General features: G+C 44.3%; 1 protein-coding gene across 6 annotated transcripts in view; it reads right to left on the bottom strand.

Annotated features, from left to right (window-relative positions):
- Positions 1-22,185, bottom strand: part of SPATA13 (spermatogenesis associated 13) — a 65,250-nt gene that overhangs the window by 5,405 nt on the left and 37,660 nt on the right. For all 6 annotated transcript variants that reach the window (XM_083169906.1, XM_083169903.1, XM_083169907.1 and 3 more), the window contains 3 exons: positions 19,955-20,187; positions 6,840-6,969; positions 4,524-4,896 (listed from right to left, as the gene is read on the bottom strand). In XM_083169906.1, coding sequence (XP_083026032.1) covers positions 4,524-4,896; positions 6,840-6,969; positions 19,955-20,187 — 736 coding nt within the window. The remainder of the gene's footprint in view (positions 1-4,523; positions 4,897-6,839; positions 6,970-19,954; positions 20,188-22,185) is intronic.

Raw genomic sequence — 22,185 nt, 5'->3', positions numbered from 1 at the left:
ATAGCCAAGCGTGACTCAGGCTGATCACAACTGAAAGTACAGTACAGCAGTGGGATTGCCCCACAAGTTTTCCATATGAAAAACTATTAAAAGAATCCGATCAATTTGGACACAGCGGAAAGAAATTGTAAGAATTCCATACATTGCTAGGGAAAGGCAAGACGTCCAAACCAACAACTGTATCCATGACAGTAATGCAAACATACCGTTATGTCTCCTTATGCTACGTTTCCATGACGGTACAGCATATATAGCGCTCTACTGCTTAGTCTAAGTATCCATGACATAAGCAAGAGAGAGTTATATACATATACATTGTGCTGGTCATGGGTACTTATAATAAGGAGAAAGAGCTTAATATATGCTGCGCTGTCATGGTAACTTAGAATATGCATCACAGTGCAGCATATACAGTATATATACAGCAGTTGCTCCTTATTCTAAAGGTGCCCATACACTTAATACAATTATCCCATGTAATTAATTCATTTAATCCTTCCTCAAAACCAGCGCAGTGTGGGCAGACATTGAACAATATCACTCCCCCAATATCCCCCTTAGCGACCTCTTTAAGATCCCAAAACACATCAAGCCCCCATTACCCTCCCTTCTTCCAACAACATCTGCTACCTTATTTGCCTGGGACCAATTGCTGTCCATTTTACGCGCCTCTACCTCCCTTATCACTACCCTCCCCATCACTACCGTGGCGAGACTAATACCCAACCTCAATCTCAACCTTTGGAAACAAAGTGGGATCACAGCTCTAGGAGATATAGTCGAACCAACTCGATCCGACCTTTCTCCTACCTCCAAGAAACGTACTCTCTCCCTCCCCACGAGTACCTCCACTATCTTCAGATGGCGCACTGGTGGAACTCCCATTTCTCCAACCGCCCCACTATAGACCCCCGCCACCAGACGATCCTTTCCCGACCCTCCCAGACACTCTCCAGAGGGGATATCTCCTTCTGGTACAACTCACTCATAACCCCCGCAGAGTTTACTAAATCTCCTGCCCATAAAAAATGGGAATCTGATTTGGGCATTCAGCTCTCCGGACCTCAATGGCGTAAGATATTCCTATCCTCTTACACAATGTCTCGCTGCCTCAACCACTCGGAGATGCACGTCAAATTGATAAATCGCCTCTACCTAACCCCAGATCGCCTCCACACCTTCTGGCCAGCGTGCTCCAATATGTGCTGGCGACAATGCGGAAATATAGGTACCATTTACCATATTTTCTGGTCCTGCCACAAGCTCAGGGCATACTGGGTAGAGGTATTTGAACTCATCTCTGAAGTGACCCAACTAACCCTTGCCCCTGACCCACTCCTAGCTTTATTCCATGTATACCCACAGGATCTCCCGATCGGGAAAACATATGTACTCGGACACATCCTCATAGCGGCAAGAGCAAACCTAGCTCAACATTGGAAACAGCCCTCCTCCCCCCCTTTTCTTCAGGTTATACTAAAAATAAACCACCATTTCCTCATGGAAACCGGTTTTCAGCCCCACTCCCCTAACTCCTCCTCGCCACATTCTAAATGGGCTCCCTGGCACACATATACTACTGTAAGGGAGGGTCCTAGACTCTTCCCCTCAGCCACGTCTGGACAAACAACCACCTTTAGCCTGAATGAGCCCCCAGATTCTGACCCAGACCCTCCCTCGCCCCACACCCCGGTCTAATGGATGCTCTCCTACCCTAGACTAGCCCTATAATTGAATCTGTATTTATATGTCTGTGTTCAGTTCGCTCTGCGTAGCGTTCTAATATGTCTGTCATGGTCATGTATAAAACTCAGTCTGTAAATTATTACTGTCTTATTTGCCCTCACCCCCGATTGCAGTCCCCCCCCCCCTCCCCCAATGTTTCCCCCTTTTTCATTTCTGTACCCCATATATAAACCTGTGTCAATAAAAATTTATTGATGGAAAAAAAAAAAAAACAGCGCAGTGTTTTCTTGTATAGCAGCGCTACTACTACTGTTGAAAACTGTTGTGGGTGTTAGGTATAAGCAGCGCTACTACTGTCAGTAACTGGTGTGGGCGTTACATATAAACAGCATTACTAATGTCGGCAACTGGTGTAGGTGTTCTGTATAAGCAACGCTACTAGGGTACCCAATCCCAGGATCAGCGGGATCTTGGTATTTGACCCCCAAAATTCCAGGATTTCAATCCTGGGATTGAGGCTCCCAATCTCGGGATTTCGAGATTAGACTGCGCATCCGCTACTATAATCGACATTTTGTGCAAGGGACACTACTGTAAAGCGTAACCTGAATAAAGGGCACTAGGTGCTGTGCAGGGTAGTAACCCACAGGACCACTCACCGCCGATTGCCAGCCTCCACAGCTATCAGAGCTTGTGGTCCAGCAGCAGCAGTTGACTGGCTGTCAGACCGAGAGCTCTGATTGGCTCACATGCTGGCACCATAAATGAAAATTAATTCAGCGCCTATGCAGGCTCTACTGGGCTCAGGGCTAGACAGGACTGGATTACATAGTTAGCAGTACTGGGGGCATACTGCAATGGGCACTACTCATTGTGTAAGGGGCACTATTGTTGGCATTATGTGTAATAGGCACTACTGGGAGCGTTTGGAAAAGGCAGTACTGGGGCATTGTGTAAGGAGCACTACTGGTAGCATTATGTGTATAAGCAAGAGTACTTGGGGCATTATGCATAGCATAATGTGTGGCATAATGTAATATGGGAATTAAAGTGTGCAGCATATTCTGTAAGGTGACTTACTGTGTGTGGCATAATGCGTAATGGGCATTACAGCATGTGGCATAATGTGTAATGATCATTACTCTGTTATTGGTACTGTTATGTGGCCATGCCCCTTCCCCATGAAGCCACGCTTCTACATTTTTTGCGCGTGCCTTCGCCGCACACTATCCCTTTTTGACTGTTAGAAGTGATGGTGGGGAGGGCGCGGACACCAATTCCCTTTCTGGCACAGGGACACCAAAATGGCTAGTTACAGCTCTGATGCTGTGTAATGTGAATAAGATTGTGCTGCTGTGTGGCATAATTTTTAATGTGAGTACTATTGTGTGGCCCTGCCCCTTCCTTGTGACATCACACGTCTTTTTCAGTTTGCGCTGTTCCTTTGTATGGTGGCCTTAGGTTTCCATGACAGTGCAGCAGCATACAGTATATTCAGCTCTTACACATTAATAGTATCCTACACTTTGATCCTGGTCCCTACATTTTGTGTTCAGGATGCAATACACAAGCCCAAACAGAAATGTCATCCTGTTCTAAAGTTTTGTCATGTTGCCACTCCTTCTCGTGTCATATGACCATGCCCCTAACCACGCCCATTTTTCGACGTGTGGCACAGTACCACTAAGACAATTTTTGTACTTGCACCACTGGCGTCAGCTGCTATTTATCCCGCCAGAAATAGCGGCCGAGATTGAATACCCCCCCCCAATAGTCTGTCAGACATCCGGATAGCTAGCTATAACATGTATAAAAGAAAAGAACTCTGGACAAAAGATAGTAGACTGGTAAGTGCGCTACGACATGGTCTATTACATCGATCATCATATAGATGCCACGTTTCTACGGTGTAGTTAGAATAGAACGTTGCTGCACTTCCACTAGTCTGGTGAGCTTTCCCTTCAGCTATTACACCTAAGGCCACTGCAACTGCCAATGCCACTAATCCAGTGAGCTTTCCCTTCAGCTATTACACCTAAGGCCACTGCAACTGCCAATGCCACTTATCCAGTGAGCTTTCCCTTCAGCTATTACAACTAAGGCCCCTGCAACTACCAATGCCACTAGTCTGGTGAGCGTTCCCTTCAGCTATTACACCTAAGGCCACTGCAACTGCCAATGCCACTAGTCTGGTGAGCGTTCCCTTTAGCTATTACACCTAAGGCCCAGACAACTACCAATGCCACTAGTCTGGTGAGCGTTCCCTTCAGCTATTACACCTAAGGCCACTGCAACTGCCAATACCACTAGTCTGGTGAGCGTTCCCTTCAGCTATTACACCTAAGGCCCGACAACTACCAATGCCACTAGTCGGGTGAGCGTTCCCTTCAGCTATTACACCTAAGGCCCCTGCAACTGCCAATACCACTAGTCTGGTGAGCGTTCCCTTCAGCTATTACACCTAAGGCCCGACAACTACCAATGCCACTAGTCGGGTGAGCGTTCCCTTCAGCTATTACACCTAAGGCCCCTGCAACTGCCAATACCACTAGTCTGGTGAGCGTTCCCTTCAGCTATTACACCTAAGGCCCGACAACTATCAATGCCACTAGTCTGGTGAGCGTTCCCTTCAGCTATTACACCTAAGGCCCGACAACTACCAATGCCACTAGTCGGGTGAGCGTTCCCTTCAGCTATTACACCTAAGGCCCCTGCAACTACCAATGCCACTAGTCTGGTGAGCTTTCCCTTCACCTATTACACCTAAGGCCCCTGCAACTACCATTACCAATACCACAGGAAGATCGGGTCTAAAGCTACGGCACAGGTGCACTCACCCATCTCTTTGTCTTCTTGGACTCTTTTCCTTTCATCCAAGAACGCCTGGAGCCATCCCTGCTTGTCTTCCAGTTTCTTTGCGCAAAACAAATGAACCTCATCTGTCTGCTTATTCAACATCTTAAAAGCATTCTTAATGTTCAAATTAAAGTCCCGATCCTTGCCGTCTTCGACGTCTGTAAGTTCCATCTCATCCATGTCTATGCGCCCTTTGTAGTACAAGATGTCTCTGCGCAACAAGTCCTTTTTGCAGAAGACCATCTGGTGGTCAAACAGGAAGAATGTCCGTTGCTGGCTCTTCCCTTGTTTGATGATCTTTGTCAGTTCCCCTGAATGGATCAGCTCGGAACTCCTGGCTAAGATGTCCTGTCCCTAGATAGACACATACATCCGTGTTAGTTGTGGAAAGGTTTCATCAATGCCCCACATTAATAACCGTACAGACGACTGAATGCATCATCCACAGCAAGCAAGATATTCAAAGTCCTTTTCTAAACCGTACTAAAGTGAAATCTAGAATCGGATTTGTTGCCCTTCTATACAGTTACCTGTAAATCAATTTTCAGTAACACCCCACAGTATATCTGTAAATGCATAGCAGTAGGGCAGTCTGATCACATCTCAATTAGAATGGTTTATTTCCTTTGGGAATAGGGCTGCATATTACTATTTTTGTGAATTAAAACACAAAAATTTAAAAGTTTATTAAAACAGAATGATGTCAAAACGTTCTTTTCGTCCTTAGCCTGACTTTCCACTGTGCGGACACTGGTTCAAATGAAAAAAAAAACCTGGTACTTGTTTCCTAGCACGGCGCCCATCGCATCGCATACCATAAGCCATACAATGGTATGCGATGCGATGTTATGCGATGTCAGCCGATACAATTTTAAATCGTATACCATCGCATTGTATGCCATATACAATGGTATAGGATTTAAAATTGTATAAGCATCATAATGGGTGTTTTCAATGTTAAATGGGCCCCCTATAAGATTATTAATTGTATAAGCACCGTAAGGGGTGCTTAAAATGTTAAAAGCACCCCCACTATCAACGCCAACCCGAAACGTGGTGACCCCAGCGAGCCCGCGAGGGGTGGCGGTACGCGTCCTCCCACCTTTTCATACCCCCACTATCCACGTCAGCGTGGAGTTGATTTCAGATAGTGTGGCGAGCGCAGCGAGCCACCGAGCCCCGCGAGGGGACGCAAAATACATGTAAAGTAATACGCTGCGCTCGCCATGCTTCGGGCTCAGTGGCTCGCCACACTATAAAATCAACTTGGGTTGGCGTTGATAGTGGGGCTGACGTGGGGGTGCATTTAACATTGTAAGCACCCATTAGGGTGCTTATATAATTAAAAATTGTATAGGGTGCTTAAATCGCATTGAATGTGGCTATATGGTATGCGATGCCATACAATGCATAAGATGCCATATGACTGAAAATCATGGGCGCCGTGCTAGGAAACAAGTGCCAAAAAACTTTATTAACTCTTGGAAAAATATAAAATACCAGTCAGTTTTGTAGCACAGCTTGTAAAATGGCAGTTATAAGCTTAATGTTTGGTATTTTGGGGGGGAGGTTTTCAAGATAAATGACAGAAAAGGAGTGATTGGTACTCTTTCCCCAGGATTTGATAAATCTCCCCGCTAATCATTTTAAATGCAGGCTACAAAAGCAGTATGACTTGGCAATATTTACTGGTAAGTAACCTCACCTAAGCGAGAAATAATACTAATAATAAAATATTGTTTATTCACAGGGATATTGAATAATTTACAATGGTCTTGAGATAGGAGTAATCATATTTACTCAGTGAGGGCCAGATGAATCAAGCTTCAAAAAGTGATAAAGTGGAGAGTGATAAACAACCAGCCAATCAGCTCCTACGGAACATTTTTAAAACCCAGCCTGTAACATGGCATGTAGAAGCCGATTGGCTGCTTGTTTATCACTCTCCATCTTATCACTTTTTGAAATTTGATACAACTTGGCCTGGAGCCACATCTTAGTAGGAAAGAATGAATTGTTTGCGTACATTTTGAAAGAAGTACTTCAATATATATAAAGTTTAATTATTATTATTATTATAAAAAAATAAAAATTATGTTCTCACGATAGAACTTTAAGTAAAAAAAAAAAGAAGACTAAATCCATATTAAATTATATTATTACAAATGCAAGTTCCGGGAGTCAGGTGTCAGAAAGACAGAATTTCCATTATATAGTCATTCTATGAATTTTCAGTGTTACCACAGCACAGAGATTGCAACACAACAGCAGATTCCTCTCAGCGTGTATCAGCTCACCTCCCACCCGACAATGGAAACCTGCCAGCAGGCAATCTTGTCTATGCTCTCCAGACGCCTCTTCCGCTCATTAATTAAGCAAGCGACATTTTTCATGGCCTCGTAAGCTTCTTTTATTTTACTGTAATCCCTGTAACAGAAACAGGCATTAGCCACTGACAAAAGTATGCACTGTACAACACGTGTTGTCAGAAGTGGTTTTGGAATATACACAACAAAGTTATACACTGTATAGTCATCTGTAAGAACACGTCATTCAAAACACGAAAAATAAATAGGGAACGTTATTTTTTGCTTAAAACTGGATTCAAACAAGATATGGGTGTAACTGAATGGACAGGGATGCAGCTAAAGTAACACGAATACCCCTTTCACACCAGAAAATGCAGGGACTTACCCGGGAATACAGTCCAGGGCTCAAGCAGGGACATTCGTGGGTTGACTCCTTTCAATCCAACCTAGTCCCTGCTTTTTCTGGTGTGAGGGGGCAGTGGGATCCAGACTGCGGGGATCCGGGCAGCGGTGGCTAGTTACTTGTGAAAATTTGAAAACAGTTTGAAAAGACTGGCCGACGCTGATTGGCTGAGTGTCCTGCCAGTCTTTTCAAATTCAACAGTTAACCACCCCACTGCCCTGCAAATAGCGCTACAAATGCCCAGCTGCCGCTGCCTGGATCCTCGCAGTCTGGACCCCGCCACCCGGATCAGATGCCGCGACCCACTGCTGGAAGCAAGCCTTTCACACCGGCATCCACTGGATTCCTCTTCAGCAGTATCTCTGGTCCCAAGGATGCATTGCGCAGGTGCGACAGGGACATCATCGGCGCAATGCATCCTTGGGACCAGGAACGCCGCTAAAAAGGAGTTTGATGGCCACGGTGGATACCGGGCAACAAGGTGTGTATAATTAATGGTTCCTAGGGGAGGGGTTTAGGAGGACAATAAGTGTTAATTGCTGCTACAGCCAATTCGTTACGGTCATACATTTGAAAAAAAATGACAGTTGGGGGCTGATTGGCTTGAGCACCATTTATCATTGGAATGAGTGATAAGAAGATCACTCATTGTTAAATCTGTGGAATGTAGCTTATGCAGTAGCAGCTAAAATACAGAAGGCAGCAGTCGGATTTGCCTGTAAGGAAGCACAGTATGTAAATACCATCTGAATGTCATTACTGTGACGGGATCACTCAGTTCCAGTTGGCATTTAAACCATGCATCAGAACATCCAATAAATTCATATACCCGCTCCCCTTCCTCCATTCCTAGAACAAAATTCTCAACGTGTCAGGAAAACTGAACCCTCTCTGTGCAGAGAAAGAACCTCTATTTTATAGCGGTCACAGTGCAAACTTTTCCCCTGTTCTCCTGCCTAGTCCCAAATTTAACACCAACACTAAGCCCATTGTGTTCCCAGAAGGACCATCCTTTAGCCCAGATTGAGGGAGGTCTGGGATCCCACGATACACCAATATGCATGGACTGATAAGGGGCACGGGAATTCCGAATATCTTTTGGAGTCAAGGGAACGATAAGTTGGAGACAACAAAACAACATTGAAAGCCAAGTCAGATGAATGTGTGAATTGAGGAGTGAACACTGACAGCTTGTCCTAATGGCTGAGAAGTGGCTCTGGGATTAGTTCATAAGAAATCTGTGTGCCATATATACATGTATATATATATAAATACTTGTCCCTACAAAAATGTGTGATCGTTTAATAGCCAAGCATATATTTATTATATATTATACTATATAGCAGCGGATCTCAAACTGTGGGTCCTGACCACAAAGTGGGTCCCTATCTTCTCAGCCTGGGGTCGCGACTCCATGTTGCTGACCATCAGGCTGATGAATTTTCCAATCTCAGTCAGTGATTCAAGGAGTCTGAACAATCTGTTGAATTGTCTGTTATGTTAGACTCCTCCCATCACTCCACAATGCTGCCGTGTATGTGCTGTCTGCTGACTACACATGTGATGTGATGTGATGTCCTTCTGCAATAACTTGCTGGGGTCCTGGAATTATTTTTATTTTCTGATGGGGTCCCAGAGCAAAACAGTTTGATGACCCTTTCTATATAGTATATATAAGTAACAGCACAAAGGTGATTTATGTCAGACTAAAAGATATAGGGCCAGATGTATCAAGCTTCACAAAGTGATAAAATGGAGAGTGATAAACAGCCAGCCAATCAGCTCCTACCTGTTATGTTACAGGCTGGGTTTGAAAAATAACAGGTAGGAGCTGATTGGTTGGTTGTGTATCACTCTCCAATTTATCACTTTTGAAGCTTGATACATCTGGCCGATAATCATCTTCACTTGACATAATTAGACCAATTCCAGTGATCATCATAAAAAAAAGACGAAGGCGTATGTTGCCGCAGTGGGCGGTTCTTTTACACCTCTCTTGTACATTCAATGTATAACACACAAAAGACACATGGGGGCAGATGTATTAAGCCGGGCGAAGAGATAAACTGGAGATAAAGTGGAAGGAGATAACGCACCAGCCAATCAGCTGTGTTTGAAATATGACAGTTGGGAGTTGATTGGCTGGTGCGTTAACTCCTTCCACTTTATCTCCAGTTTATCTCTTCGCATGGCTTAATACATCTGCCCCATGGAAACAGACGGTAGATAAAAAACACTTGGCCCATCTAGTTTAGCCCTTTTTTGTCCTTTAGGTATAATCTCAAACTTGTTTGATCCTTGTATGTAATGATATTCATTGGCCAATCCCTATCGATATTTATTAAATGTAGGCTTATAACCCTTAGTACGGGCCTAGCCAACCTCTGCAGGTGTTATGAAACAAGTCCCAGCATACCCTGCTGCAGTTTTGCTATTAAAGTTAAATTAAAGATAGTGGCATGGCATGCTGGGATGTGTAGTTCCAAAACAGCTGAAGAACCACAGGTTGGCAAGTCCAAGAACCACACCGGAAAGCATTTACAGAGATCTGTTTGATCATAATAAACATTACCTTTCGGCTGGGTTATTTTGTTGATAAAGTGGGACAATTAAATAACAGGACACAAATGTGAATGTGTAGGTTTGAAACTGGGGTTATTCACTTTTAGCTTCTAAAACTTTATTCACATTTCCTGAGAAATGTTTTCCATCTTATTTGCATTCACGAGCATTAATATCAGTTCCGTACCCGCTCTTCTTGGCAATAGCAGGAAAAGCTAAGGATTCTAAATAAGTTATACAGATTAAAAAAAAATCTAGAATTCTTTTTTTTTTTTTTTTTTTTATTTGGTAAGTGAAATTTACTTTAATCTTTATTTATAACAAAGTTTATGTTTACAAAATTGGTAGGTCAATATCGGTTAATATTACAGTCGCTTTACAGTACTTTTTACAAAGTGTGGAGAAGTGACCGAAGTTGCTCGTATTCAGCTGAAGCCCAAAGAGGGAGGGAGACAAGAGAATAAATAAAAATATTTCTATTGAAATTTAAATTTTCTCCCAATAAAAAAGGCCTCTACTACCTGCTCGCGCAGCGACTCAGACCTTAAAAAGCAGATGAAACGTACAGTTCGGTCTTTCCTCCACTTACATAGCCAGATAAAGAAAAAAACAACAAAACAAAAAAAAAGAATATTCTTAAGCCATAGCTAACAAAAACCTACCATCCCATTTCTATCCCCAACCCATCCTCCCTCCCGCCCTCCCTACCCCTGGCGCTGGGTTATATTACTATATTCAAGCAGGCCCTTACTGAAGTCTTACTAGCAACGTGGCCATATCCTAGCCAGCCAGAGAGTGCAGAGTTTTCTGGGTCGTCTAGTCTTCTGATCCTGGGTTAGTAGCGGCTATGGTGACAGGCCATCTATCCCATATTTTAGTAAACTTCCGAGCAGTACCTCGCGCAATATGAGTATATTCCTCATGTTGCCTTGTAGTGTTAACCAGACTTAACCATGCCTTCAAGTTCGGGCCTTCCTTAGCAAGCCAAAGTCTAGCAATACATATTTTAGCCAGTGTACAAAGTATAATTAACAAAGACTTATCAGCAGAATTCAGTAGGGCATCCCCCACTAAGGACAGAATACAAGCACGGGGATTAAGAATCGAGCTGGGAAACCCAATACCCGAGAGGACCCCAAACACCCTCTTCCAAAAATCTGCGATCTTCGAGCATTCCCATATAAGGTGCCAAAATGTACCCTGCTCTGTATGACATTTGGGGCAACAAGCACTGCTGGTCCCTCCGAATTTACACAAACGCACAGGTGTCAAATAGGTGCGGTGAAAAATAAAGAGCTGGACCTGTTGGAACCTTAACTGGTTAGTAGCCTGGCCTATGTTCCTCATTGACTCATCCCACTCATCCGAGTCAATTTCACCCACATCCAGCTCCCATTTACCCTTTAATTGAGGCAAACCATCTTCCTGCTCCCGCAAAAGAAATTTATAGAAAAAGGATATCATATGTCTATCGGGAGATCTATTAATCAATTTCTTTGTAGCAGAGTCTGTAATTATTATATTTGAATCAGCAAGTTGAGTACCCAAGGCGTGCCTGATCTGCAAGTATCTGTAAAAATATGAATTAGGTAGGCCAAACTCCCTACTCAGGGACTGAAAAGTGCGAATATTACCTGCCTCGAAAAAATGACCAACATTTACTATCCCTCTCTCTACCCACACCTTTTGAACCTGCAGTTCTTTTAATTGAATAAGATGACGGGCACCATATAATGGAGTATCAGGGTCGAGGCCCTCACTATTCAAAACTCGTTCTACGGCTCTCCACGTCTTGAGGGCTTGTAGTATAAGTGGGGGCCAGTTCTTCCCCATATTGCCCGATAAAAGAAGTTGAAGCGGGGTATACTTTGGTGTAACCATACCAACTAGTGCTACTACTGCCTCGCTATCCACATCAGTTCTGACCCATTTACTGAGATGTAACAGTTGGGTAGCAAGGTAATAGAGCCAAAAGTCCGGCAGGGCCAACCCACCATCTCTCTTACCTCTCTTAAGGATAGCCTGCCTAAGCCTAATTCGCTTGTTGCCCCAGATCATAGATGAAAGTAACCCTTCAATCCTCTTAAAAAAACGCCTCGGAATATAAAGGGGGGAATGTTGTAAAACATAAAGTAGCTTAGGTTGTATGATCATCTTTACCAGGTTTATTCTACCCGTCAGGGATAGCGGTAGTTTCCCCCAAACTTTAATTTTAGAACCTATATACTCCAAAATTGGCTCCAGATTGCATGAAATAAAACTTGAAGTATCTCTGGATACCACTATTCCCAAATAACTAAATTGGGCAACACGCTTCAATGGCGTAAGTGTTTCCACCACAGAAGGGCAGTTCTCACTCAAGGACATATAATGAGACTTACTCCAATTTATACTTAGGCCAGAGTAGCTACCAAAAATATCAAATATTTCCACTACCCGGGGCAATGCGATCACAGCATCAAAAAGAAATAATAAGACATCATCAGCATATAATGCGATGCGATCTTCTCTAGGGCCTATCTTTAGACCCTGTACTAGCGGGTCCTCCCTAATTAAGCACGCCAGAGGTTCTATTGCTATAGCGAAAAGGGCTGGTGACATTGGACAACCCTGTCTAGTACCTCGGCCAATTGAGAAACTAGAAGAGGTGAACTTATTAACGGAAACTCTAGCAGATGGAGAAATATATAACAATTTTGTCCATCGAATAAAGGCGGGACCAATACCCGCCCACTCCATAGCTGCCCACAGGTATTCCCATTCGATGGTGTCAAAGGCCTTAGTGGCATCCAATGACACCACCACTGAACTATCCACCGCACCATTCGAGGATTGGAGCAGGCCATAGAGTCTCCTTAAATTAGTTGATGTAGACCTCCCCGGAATAAAGCCGGTCTGATCCTTATGTATAAGTTCGCCCAAAACTCTATTAAGTCTAGTAGAAAGAATCTTGGCTAGTATTTTAATGTCATTAGGGAGCAAGGAAATAGGACGATAAGAATCCATATTTTGGGGGTTTTTATCTTTTTTTGGGATAACGATAATTAGGGCCTCCGCCATACTAGCCGGCAGTATCATATCTAAAAACATTGTATTATACAATTCAAAAAGTTTCTCTGTGAAAAAGTTACCAAATCTCTTATACAGTTCTTGCGGGATACCATCAAGGCCGGGTGCCTTGCCCCCAGGAATAGAAGCAATAGCCGCCTCCACCTCCGTAATGGTCAAAGGGCTGTCCAGGAAGTCCCTTGACTCGCTGGAAAGGCCAGTTGTCTTCCTAACCTCAAAAAGATATTGACGGATCTCTCCAGAGGATTTGTTTGACCGAGAGGTATATAGGTCCTGGTAGTATCCCCTAAAGCACTCTACAATCTCAGGGGTTTGACATACCGCTATCCCTTCCGAGTTGCTAATTTCTGATACAATACTCCCTGACTGATCGGAGTGTGTTAAATACGATAGGAAATTGCCTGGTCTATCACCACTTGCATATATATTGTGACTTGTAAATAGCTCTTTGTATGCTGTTTTATCTGAAAGACATTTTAGCCAGGCTTCCTGAGCTTTAACCCATGCCTGTTTTTTAATCTCAGTATTATCACTCAAATACTCGAGCTCTAGCTCCTGACAGCGCTGTTCCAGAGTCAGCTCTTCCTTTTTATGCGAGGCCTTTATAAAGGAAATTTCCTTAATAAGAGTACCTCTAAGAAAGGCCTTAAAAGCTCCCCAAATACTACCAATTGAGCCAGACCCCGCATTATTTTCAAAAAAGTCTTGCCAGACTGGTTCAAAATTCACTTCTGGCGCCATTAACTTCAACCAGAAAGGATTCATTTTCCAGAAAGAGGAACCCTTAATTTCCCCGATGTCCATAGTCATCAGCAGGGGGGAATGATCGGAAATCCCTCGCGTTTGGTACTTGATGTCTATGATACGGGGGAGCCAATACTCTGAAACCAAGGCAAGATCGATCCTAGAGTAAGTCTCGTAGGAGCTAGAGAAACATGAAAATTCTTAAATCTCAGGGTTCCGCTCCCGCCAAGCGTCACTCAAGCCCATTTCCTTAATCAAAGAGGAAAACCTTGTGGGCTGTAGGTTGGAGGGAATAGTGGCGCGAGATCTTTTATCAAGCCTGAGATCTAAATAATTATTAAAATCCCCTACTACTATAACCGGGACACCAGGGAAAGATGCCATAAATTCTGCTGCCTTCTTCAGAACATCGTACTTAAAGGGGGGAGGTATATATACCGCAAGTATAAGTATAACTGATGACGAAATCTTACATTTCATAAAAATATATCTGCCAGCTGGATCTATCTGAATTTCTTCTTTAAGGAATGGCACACTCTTCCGTATTAAAATAGACACTCCCCGAGAAGAAGAAGTAAATGAGGAATGGTAACCCCATCCTATCCACGGTTTCTTAAGGGACATTGTTTTATTGCCCACAAGATAAGTCTCCTGTAGACAAATAATATCAGCGCTATAATGTCTTAACTGGCGCATTACCAATGCCCTTTTAATTTTGTCATTCAAGCCGCGGACATTCCATGTCAAAATGGAATATTTAGCCACCGCCATTATTTATTAGAGTAAAAATAACCCCAGTTCGAAGCAACCTCTGCTGCCCCATACCCAACATAGGCCATGGCATAACATATACAAGTGTCCATAGAAAATAACCCAGCGCCTGGATCCCCAACCCCAAACCCACCCTGCATGCCCCTAACCCCCTTGACATGCCTCTACCCCCGTACCCCCCTCCCTAACCCTACCCTACTAGGAAGAAAAAACCCTAGTAGTTATGCAACTTACGATAGTACTGTATTGTAGGGGCAATAAATATAATGACCACGAGCAGGGGGACCTTCCCCGCTCCACTTATTCCTCCCCCAAAAGAAAAAAAATCTCAAAACCTAGTGCACTTGAGGTCGGCCGGATAAATCCGTAAAACATTTATCTAGGCGCTATCAACGCCTTTTATACCAATAATGTCACTCTATTTCTTGTGCCTGAACAACAAACAAAAAAAAAAAAAAAAAAAAATATACCTCCTTGATCTAATAGTAAAGGGTCCTACGCCTCCCCATAAAACCGTGATACAGAACACATAATTGCAATATATTACACACAGCAACCTATTGCACCAAAAAAACCTATACGTTTAGAAGTAGTTCTAAGTAATTGCCCTTGTGAGTGGAACGAAATCCATGCAGTAAATTTTAAAGTCTAATGTTCCCATAACAAATACCATATCCCAATTTCTAACCAAATATTCTTTGTATAACAAAAACCAGTGAAGACATTTTATATGAGGTAGAACACCCATTAATATTCGGCGAAGAAGAGGAAAAGAAAATGGAAAAAAAAAAAAAAAAAAAAAAAAAATACATATCCATAATCAGGTTAGGTGCTGTGACACGCAACCAACACCTAGTGCAAAACACTTGTTACCTACATGTGTACAAATGACTTTAACGTTACATAAGTGTATTATATCTAATCAGTCAATTTTATAGAACGAACAAAAAGAAAATACCCCTTACAAATATATTATTGTAGGCATACACGTGTTGCCAAAACATACTATTACCCAAATTGTTGAATTAATAAGTGCTCAGTGACAAGCCATACGTGTGTGTGTGTCCCATCTATAATAAAAAAAAAAAAAAAAAAAAAACCTCCTTGATCTAATAGTAAAGGGTCCTACACCTCCCCATAAAACCGTAATACAGAACACATAATTGCAATATATTACACACAGCAACCTATTGCACCAAAGAAGCCTATACGTTAGAGGTAATTATAAATAATTGCCCTTGTGAGTGGAACAAAATCCATGCAGTAGATTTTAAAGTCTGACGTTCCCATAACAAATACCATATCCCAATTTCTAACCAAATATTCTTTGTATAACAAAAACCAGTGAAGACATTTTAAATGAGGTAAAGCACCCATTAATATTCGGTGAAGAGGAGGAGAGAAAAAAAAAAAAAAAATGGGCAATTGAAAAAAGATCTCACAAAATTTGATACATAGGTAATTTATAAAGAGACAAGTGCCTGCATGCCTCGCATTACCCCCTAAAATATATAGGGAGAAAAGGAGAAAAAAAAAAAAAAAAAAAAAAAAAAAAAAAACAACCTAATCCACAATGGAGTAACAATTCTTGCTATAAATAAGCTAAGCAGTAAAAAAAGAAAAAAAAACTAAATTATTGGCTGGAATCCGTCATGCGTCGTGCAGGAAAGTTAGTGTCCAACCATCTTGCAGCCTCCTTGGGTGAACTGAAAAACTGAGTCGAGCCATCATGAATAATACGTAATTTAGCCGGAAAAAGCATTGAATATTGAAGATTCAGATCTCGTAGCCTCTTCTTTACAGCAAAAAACTGAGCTCTGTCCTTTTGCACTTCCCCCGCATAATCAGGAAAAATAGACACCTTGTTGTTGTCCCAAATTAGGGGGGTCTTAGATCTGGCCAGCTTTAATAGTAGGTCACGGTCCAGGTAGTGCAATAATCTAATAATTAATGTACGTGGTGGGGATCCTGGAGGGGGAGGACGCATAGGGACTCTGTGTGCCCTTTCCACTGAAAAAAATTTCGTGAAGGCCGCATGGCCATAGGTTTCAATCAGCCACCTTTGTACAAACAATTCAGGATTCTGGCCTTCTGATCGCTCTGGTAGTCCCACCAGCCGTAAATTATTTCTGCGGGCCCGTCCCTCCATGTCCACCAATTTGACATTAATTGCCTTGATTTGTGAGGCTAGATCATCAATTTTCCCCCTCAGGGGTGCCGTCCCCTCTTCCAAGGCTACTATGCGGGCCTCAACTTCCTTCACTCTCTCTTTAATTTGATAGACAGAGTGCTTAATTGAGCTCAAATCCTCCTGTACTTTCTCTATTTGATTAGCCAATCTCCCCTCACTAGCTGCCACTGCATCTAAAACTTTTTGAAGTGATATCTCTCCCTCGGGGGGAGTAACAGGAGGTGAAGTCTCCTCTCTGGATGCAGATGGTGGGGTAACTGGTGGTCGGGCATATTTAGCTAGCCGTTGTGCGGCTGCAGAGTTCTGCGTTTTCCCCATATCTCCTAATTGCTTGCTCCAAACAGGCATCCACTGAAATATATGTAATAAAGATAACCTTAATTGCTGTGAACTATTGCAGAGAAGAGGAATTCAATGCGACCAGCCAAGAGATAGTATTTAACCCTAAAAGCTTGAGTAGCCCTTATAATCAGCTGCTACAGTTTAGCATGTGGCAACAAAAAATAAGGCCGTCAATATATGCCCAAAAAATAGTTTGCAGTATATTGCAGTACTTATCCAGTCCTGGCTTCCGAATTCAGTACCAGCACAACTCCTTCGATCCAAGCCAGTGGCTCCACGTACCCTCAGGGTGTCTCACGCCGGGCGCTAACAGGGCAGAGCAGTCTCCACATGTATCCACAAGTCCCGTCAAAGCCGGCTCTCCCCCACAACCGCGCCGTGCACAGAGCGCCCCACACTCTCGTCACTCAGCGCGCCCAGTCAGCCGTGGATGGCGTCCCTCCAGCCGTCAGCAAAGCCGCCCAGAACGCTCCTGCGCGACCCAACGACTACCCGGCAGCAAGAGGCAGGTAACGAAGGGAGTCGGGAGTCAGACCACAAACTGCCAATACACCGGCCAGGCTCCACGTGCACCAGGGGAATCAAACAGCCATAGTCTCGGGAACAGTGGAGCGGGAGAGAACGCCGGTCCTGCGACCTACACCCTGCTCGTCATGGCCACGCCCCCCCTTTCTTCAGAATTCTTAAATTGCTTTACATACTACAGGCATGGGATTAGGGATGCTCAAAATATTTCCGACCTGTTCAAAATGTGCGTTCATCGATTAGGTGAAATACATTCGAACAGTTTTGCGGCACAATCATTAATGAACGCAGATTAGAATTTGTAGTATGAAATTTGTAGTAATTAAAATGGGTAAGAAAAGAAAGTTCAAACACTGAGCTTGTTTCCTGCACATTCTCCAGTTCCCGTGTGTCTGCTTTGTGAAGCGCTACACCTGCCTGTTATCCTTTCCACAACCATCCCTACATTGCCGTCAGACTTATCACTGGGAGAGAAGCAGAACCTACTCACCGCTAGGTCTCCCAGGCAAAACTTCAACCTACTGCTAACTCCAACCCAACAATGCCACCAATACCCACTTTCCATGCCCCTCATGTGAAAGTGTGGAGGTTATCAGCCAACACCTGCATTAGGTACAACAATAATGTCTTCTTGATATTGTGACTAGCAGACAAGGTGGAACTACCCCCCCCCCCCCCCCCAGATCCCAGCCCCATAGGTAGGCAACTGTGTACCTGATCAGAGTGGCCTTTAGATTGGGTACACAGTGCTGGCCCCGGACCACAGAACCTATGTTCTGGGTGAGCTCTCTGGTGCTTTCCTCCACCCCCAACAGAGAACCAAAATTTGAAATGCTAGGCTATGAAACATGAAAGAAAAGACACTATAGAATGGTTGATTTTCATTCATATAATGGGGTTATTCTGATTCACTCGGAAAGGCACTACAGGTGGGGCTGATGTAACATATGCAGAGAGTTAGATTTGGGGGGTGCCGGACGGGGTCCTGACAGTCGGGATCCCGACAGGCATTTACTCGACGTCGGGATCCCGGCTGTCAAAACACCGACAGTCACCTGCTACTTTCCCTCGTGGGGGTCCACAACCCCCATAGAGGGAGAATAGAATAGGTGGTGAGCATAGCGAGTCACCGTGCCCGCAAGGAGCTTAGTTGCTGTCTGAGTCGGGCTAATGACTGTCAGACCCCTGTACCACACCCAGATTTGGGTGGGAGGTGTATTTCAAACCGATATCTATATTGCAGTGTAAAAATAAAGGGCACTTGAGTAGTTTTCTGACGGCGGTTACGTAATCAGCGTAGCGTCCCTGTCAGTATCAGCGTAGTGTTCCCGCCCATTCGCGGCTAGCTGGAGCTTACATAGTTAGCGTAGTCAGTCAGCGTTGTGTCAGTGCTTATTACATTGTGTGGGAACCATTGACCATTTTAACCTGCCTGACACAACAGGTGTGAATGTGTTCCTGAGACACCCCCACGCCAGCCCAAAGTGTGGCAAGTGTAGCGAGCCCCACGGTACGCATCCTCCCGACCTGTTCATAACCCCACTATCCACGTCGGCGTGAATTTGATTTAATACAGTGTGGCGAGCCCGAAGTGTGGTGAGCGGACGCGTAATACACGTCAAGTAATATGCGTCCCCTCGCCACGCTTCGGGCTCGGTGGCTCGCTGCGCTCGCCACACTTTATAAAATCAACTCCACACTGAAGTGGATATTGGGGGTATGAACAAGTCGGGAGGATGCGTACCGTGCCCCACTCATGGCACTCGCTACACTTCAGGCTGGCGTGGATAGTGGGGGTTTGAAATGGAGGCATTTGCCAGTATGTACCATGGAGCACTGGCAGATGCGTCCTTTATTGTGCATGAGAAGCATTGTACACCCCACCCCCCCTGTGTGCGGGAGATGCACGCGCTACCGCACCCTCTAACCCCCTCTCTCTGAAGCGGACACAGGCAGGGTTGCCTGCCGCAATAATTACTGAGACGCTCCTGCCTCTCCACCGGCGCCCGCATGATCCCCTTTCCGCCGGTATGCGCCAGCGCTTTGTGAGAGGCGTTCACTAGGCTTGCCAGGGACAGTACGGTGACACTACGCTGACTATGCAGGGCTGCTGCAGGGACACTAAGCTGACTACGCAGGGCTGCCGTTGGGCTACCCTGAAACCGTAGTATAGCCTGCCGCCATGAAACTACACAAGTACCAAATAAAGCAGCCAATATTTACCCTGCACAGAAACAATAAAACACCCAAATCTAACTATATCTGCGCATTACATCAGCTCCACCTGCAGTGCATATGGTTTTGTCCAATTGTGCCTTTCAGAGTGAATCAGAATAACCCCCAATGCCATAAACATGATCTCAGGGTCTCCCCTCATAGACCCTTATTAGAACAAAGAAAGGGAATATCCGAGGATATATAAGGCAGGAATCTCCTCGTTGACAGCAATGATGATTAGCAGCAGCCATCTCCCAGCTCTGATAATGAAGTGCTCACCTGTGCTCCTGAGTGGTGTATTTCAGCAGCTCCGCTAGCTGCAGCGGGTATTTGCAGATCTTCTGGACTGGGGTCAGCAGAAAGCCATCAATAGCAATGTCAATCATCTGCTGCAGCAGCCGACAGGCCTCAAAGAAGTGTCGGTACTTGCTCAGCTTCATCAAGTTGGAGAGCTCCAGGCAGGCGCTTGGGTGGTTGTTGCAGTACTCAGAGTAGATGGAAAACCCTTCTTGCTGCATATACACAAGACAAAAAAAGGACAAAGAAAAAAGGCACAATTATATTACAGCATGTACACATACGTATAATACAATCTGTAGCCTTGCTCCGACACTTCATCCAATGGAGCATGCAGTGTTTAAATAGAGCCATGGAAAGGTATTGTGCCCGGTCATAGGAGTGTAAGCCATCCATCTTTCTGGTGCCCAAGATTAAATTTCTTCATATACATTCATAAACCAAGAATATTAGAACATAGAGCGGTCTAGAAATGGGAAACGGGTAGCCCCCATAAGATTGGCCATGCACCCTCCTCAAACAGGAGCATGCATCATCATAGAGGTCTAGTTACTTTTACAAACATCCAGCATTTTGCTTTCGGGCCCTTCATGTCAGTAGCAGGTGTAGTAGTAGTAGTACGTTTATTTATAAGGCGCCGCAAAGTGTCCGCAGCGCCGTACATAGCAAACAAAAAACAAATGACAAGGTAACGTACAGGGTGTGTTGAAAAATACAGTATAAATAGGGGTATAGCTGGAAGAGCTAAAATCAGCATCAGTTCAGAAGTAGGTGTCAAAATTGTCGAGGAGACTGAAGATGAAGTAGAGGAAGGGAAGAACAGGACAGGAGCACAGGTGAGGTAAAGAGGTAGGGTGAGTACGTGAGGAAGGAGGGCCCTACTCATAAGAATTAACATACTAAAAGTAGGTGGGTGGACGAACAAAAAACAATAGGATAAGTAGGAACAGAGGGGAACGGAGGCAGGATAGGAGGATCAGAAGAGGTTAGGAGGAGGGATAGGCTAGTCGAAAAAAGTGGGTTTTGAGGGAGCGCTTGAAGGAGGTAAGGGAATCAGAAAGCCTGATGGGTGGCGGGAGGTTGTTCCGGTGCAGGGGGGCAGCGCGAGAGAAGTCTTGGACACGGGAGTGGGAGGAGGTGATTAGGTGAGAGGTCAGTCGGCGGTCAGCGATGGAGCGAAGAGGACGGGAGGGAGTGTGGATAGAGATCAGTGAAGAGAGGTAAGGAGCGGTGGAGGAGGAGAGAGCCTTGTAGGTGGTGGTGAGGAGTTTAAAGAGAACTCGGAAAGGAATGGGGAGCCAGTGAAGAGATAGACAAAGGGGGGAGGCGGAGGTAGAGCAGCGGGAGAGGAAGATGAGCCTAGCAGCAGCGTTAAGAATGGATTGGAGAGGTGCGAGGTGTGTAGGGGAGGGTTGGGGTGGATGCCATTCAATGTAATGACGTCACCACAGCCTTCTGCACCAGGTGACTTATCACTCATCCTATTGGGCACATTTGAAATGCAGGGATGCTCAGCTATTCATTGGCAGCTGAAGAGCCAACCACAGGCCTGGTTACTGAACAAACTAAAGCTTCAACACTAACATTTGACCAACGTGTGGAGCTGAACTCTTTTTGCTGGATCAAAATCCAGTAGGAATATTCAGAACCTTGTAGCCAATTAGCAAGGGACCATTGTGATCCAGTACATTAATCTAAAACACTGAATGCATGGATATATAGCATTGTACAATAAAGCCATTGGTGTACTAATTAGAAGGGTACAATGTCCAATTTAGCTTTGTATGGCCATATTTATATTAGACATGTGCACGTTTTGGATCTCAAAATGGAATCTTATTAGCAATCAGCTGTCACATGTTTTAGCTCCAAACATGTTTTGAGATCCAGGTAAATCAGAACCCGTACATCTCTAATTTATATAGACCCAAGAACAATTTCTCCTGTGTAGATAGAACATCCTAATGTAGCAGGTCTGGCTAACCTGTGGCCCTCTAGTTGTTGCAAAACTACACATCCCAGCATGCCTCGCCACAGTCTTAGCATTCCCTAAAAGCAAAGTTGTGGCAAGGCATGCTGGGACTTGTAGTTTCACAACAGCTGAAGATCTATAGGTTGGCCAGGCCTACACTGTTGCTTTACAATTACAATCTGTACATAATACGATGTTGCGCACCAAAAACTGCACAATACATGTTACCTAAACACGTAGA

The sequence above is a fragment of the Crinia signifera genome, chromosome 2 (genome assembly GCF_055691185.1).
Source record: "Crinia signifera chromosome 2, ASM5569118v1, whole genome shotgun sequence".
In the NCBI taxonomy this organism is placed as follows: Eukaryota; Metazoa; Chordata; class Amphibia; order Anura; family Myobatrachidae; genus Crinia; species Crinia signifera.
Note: the sequence above shows the minus strand (reverse complement) of the source record. Positions and strands in the feature narration are given on the sequence as shown.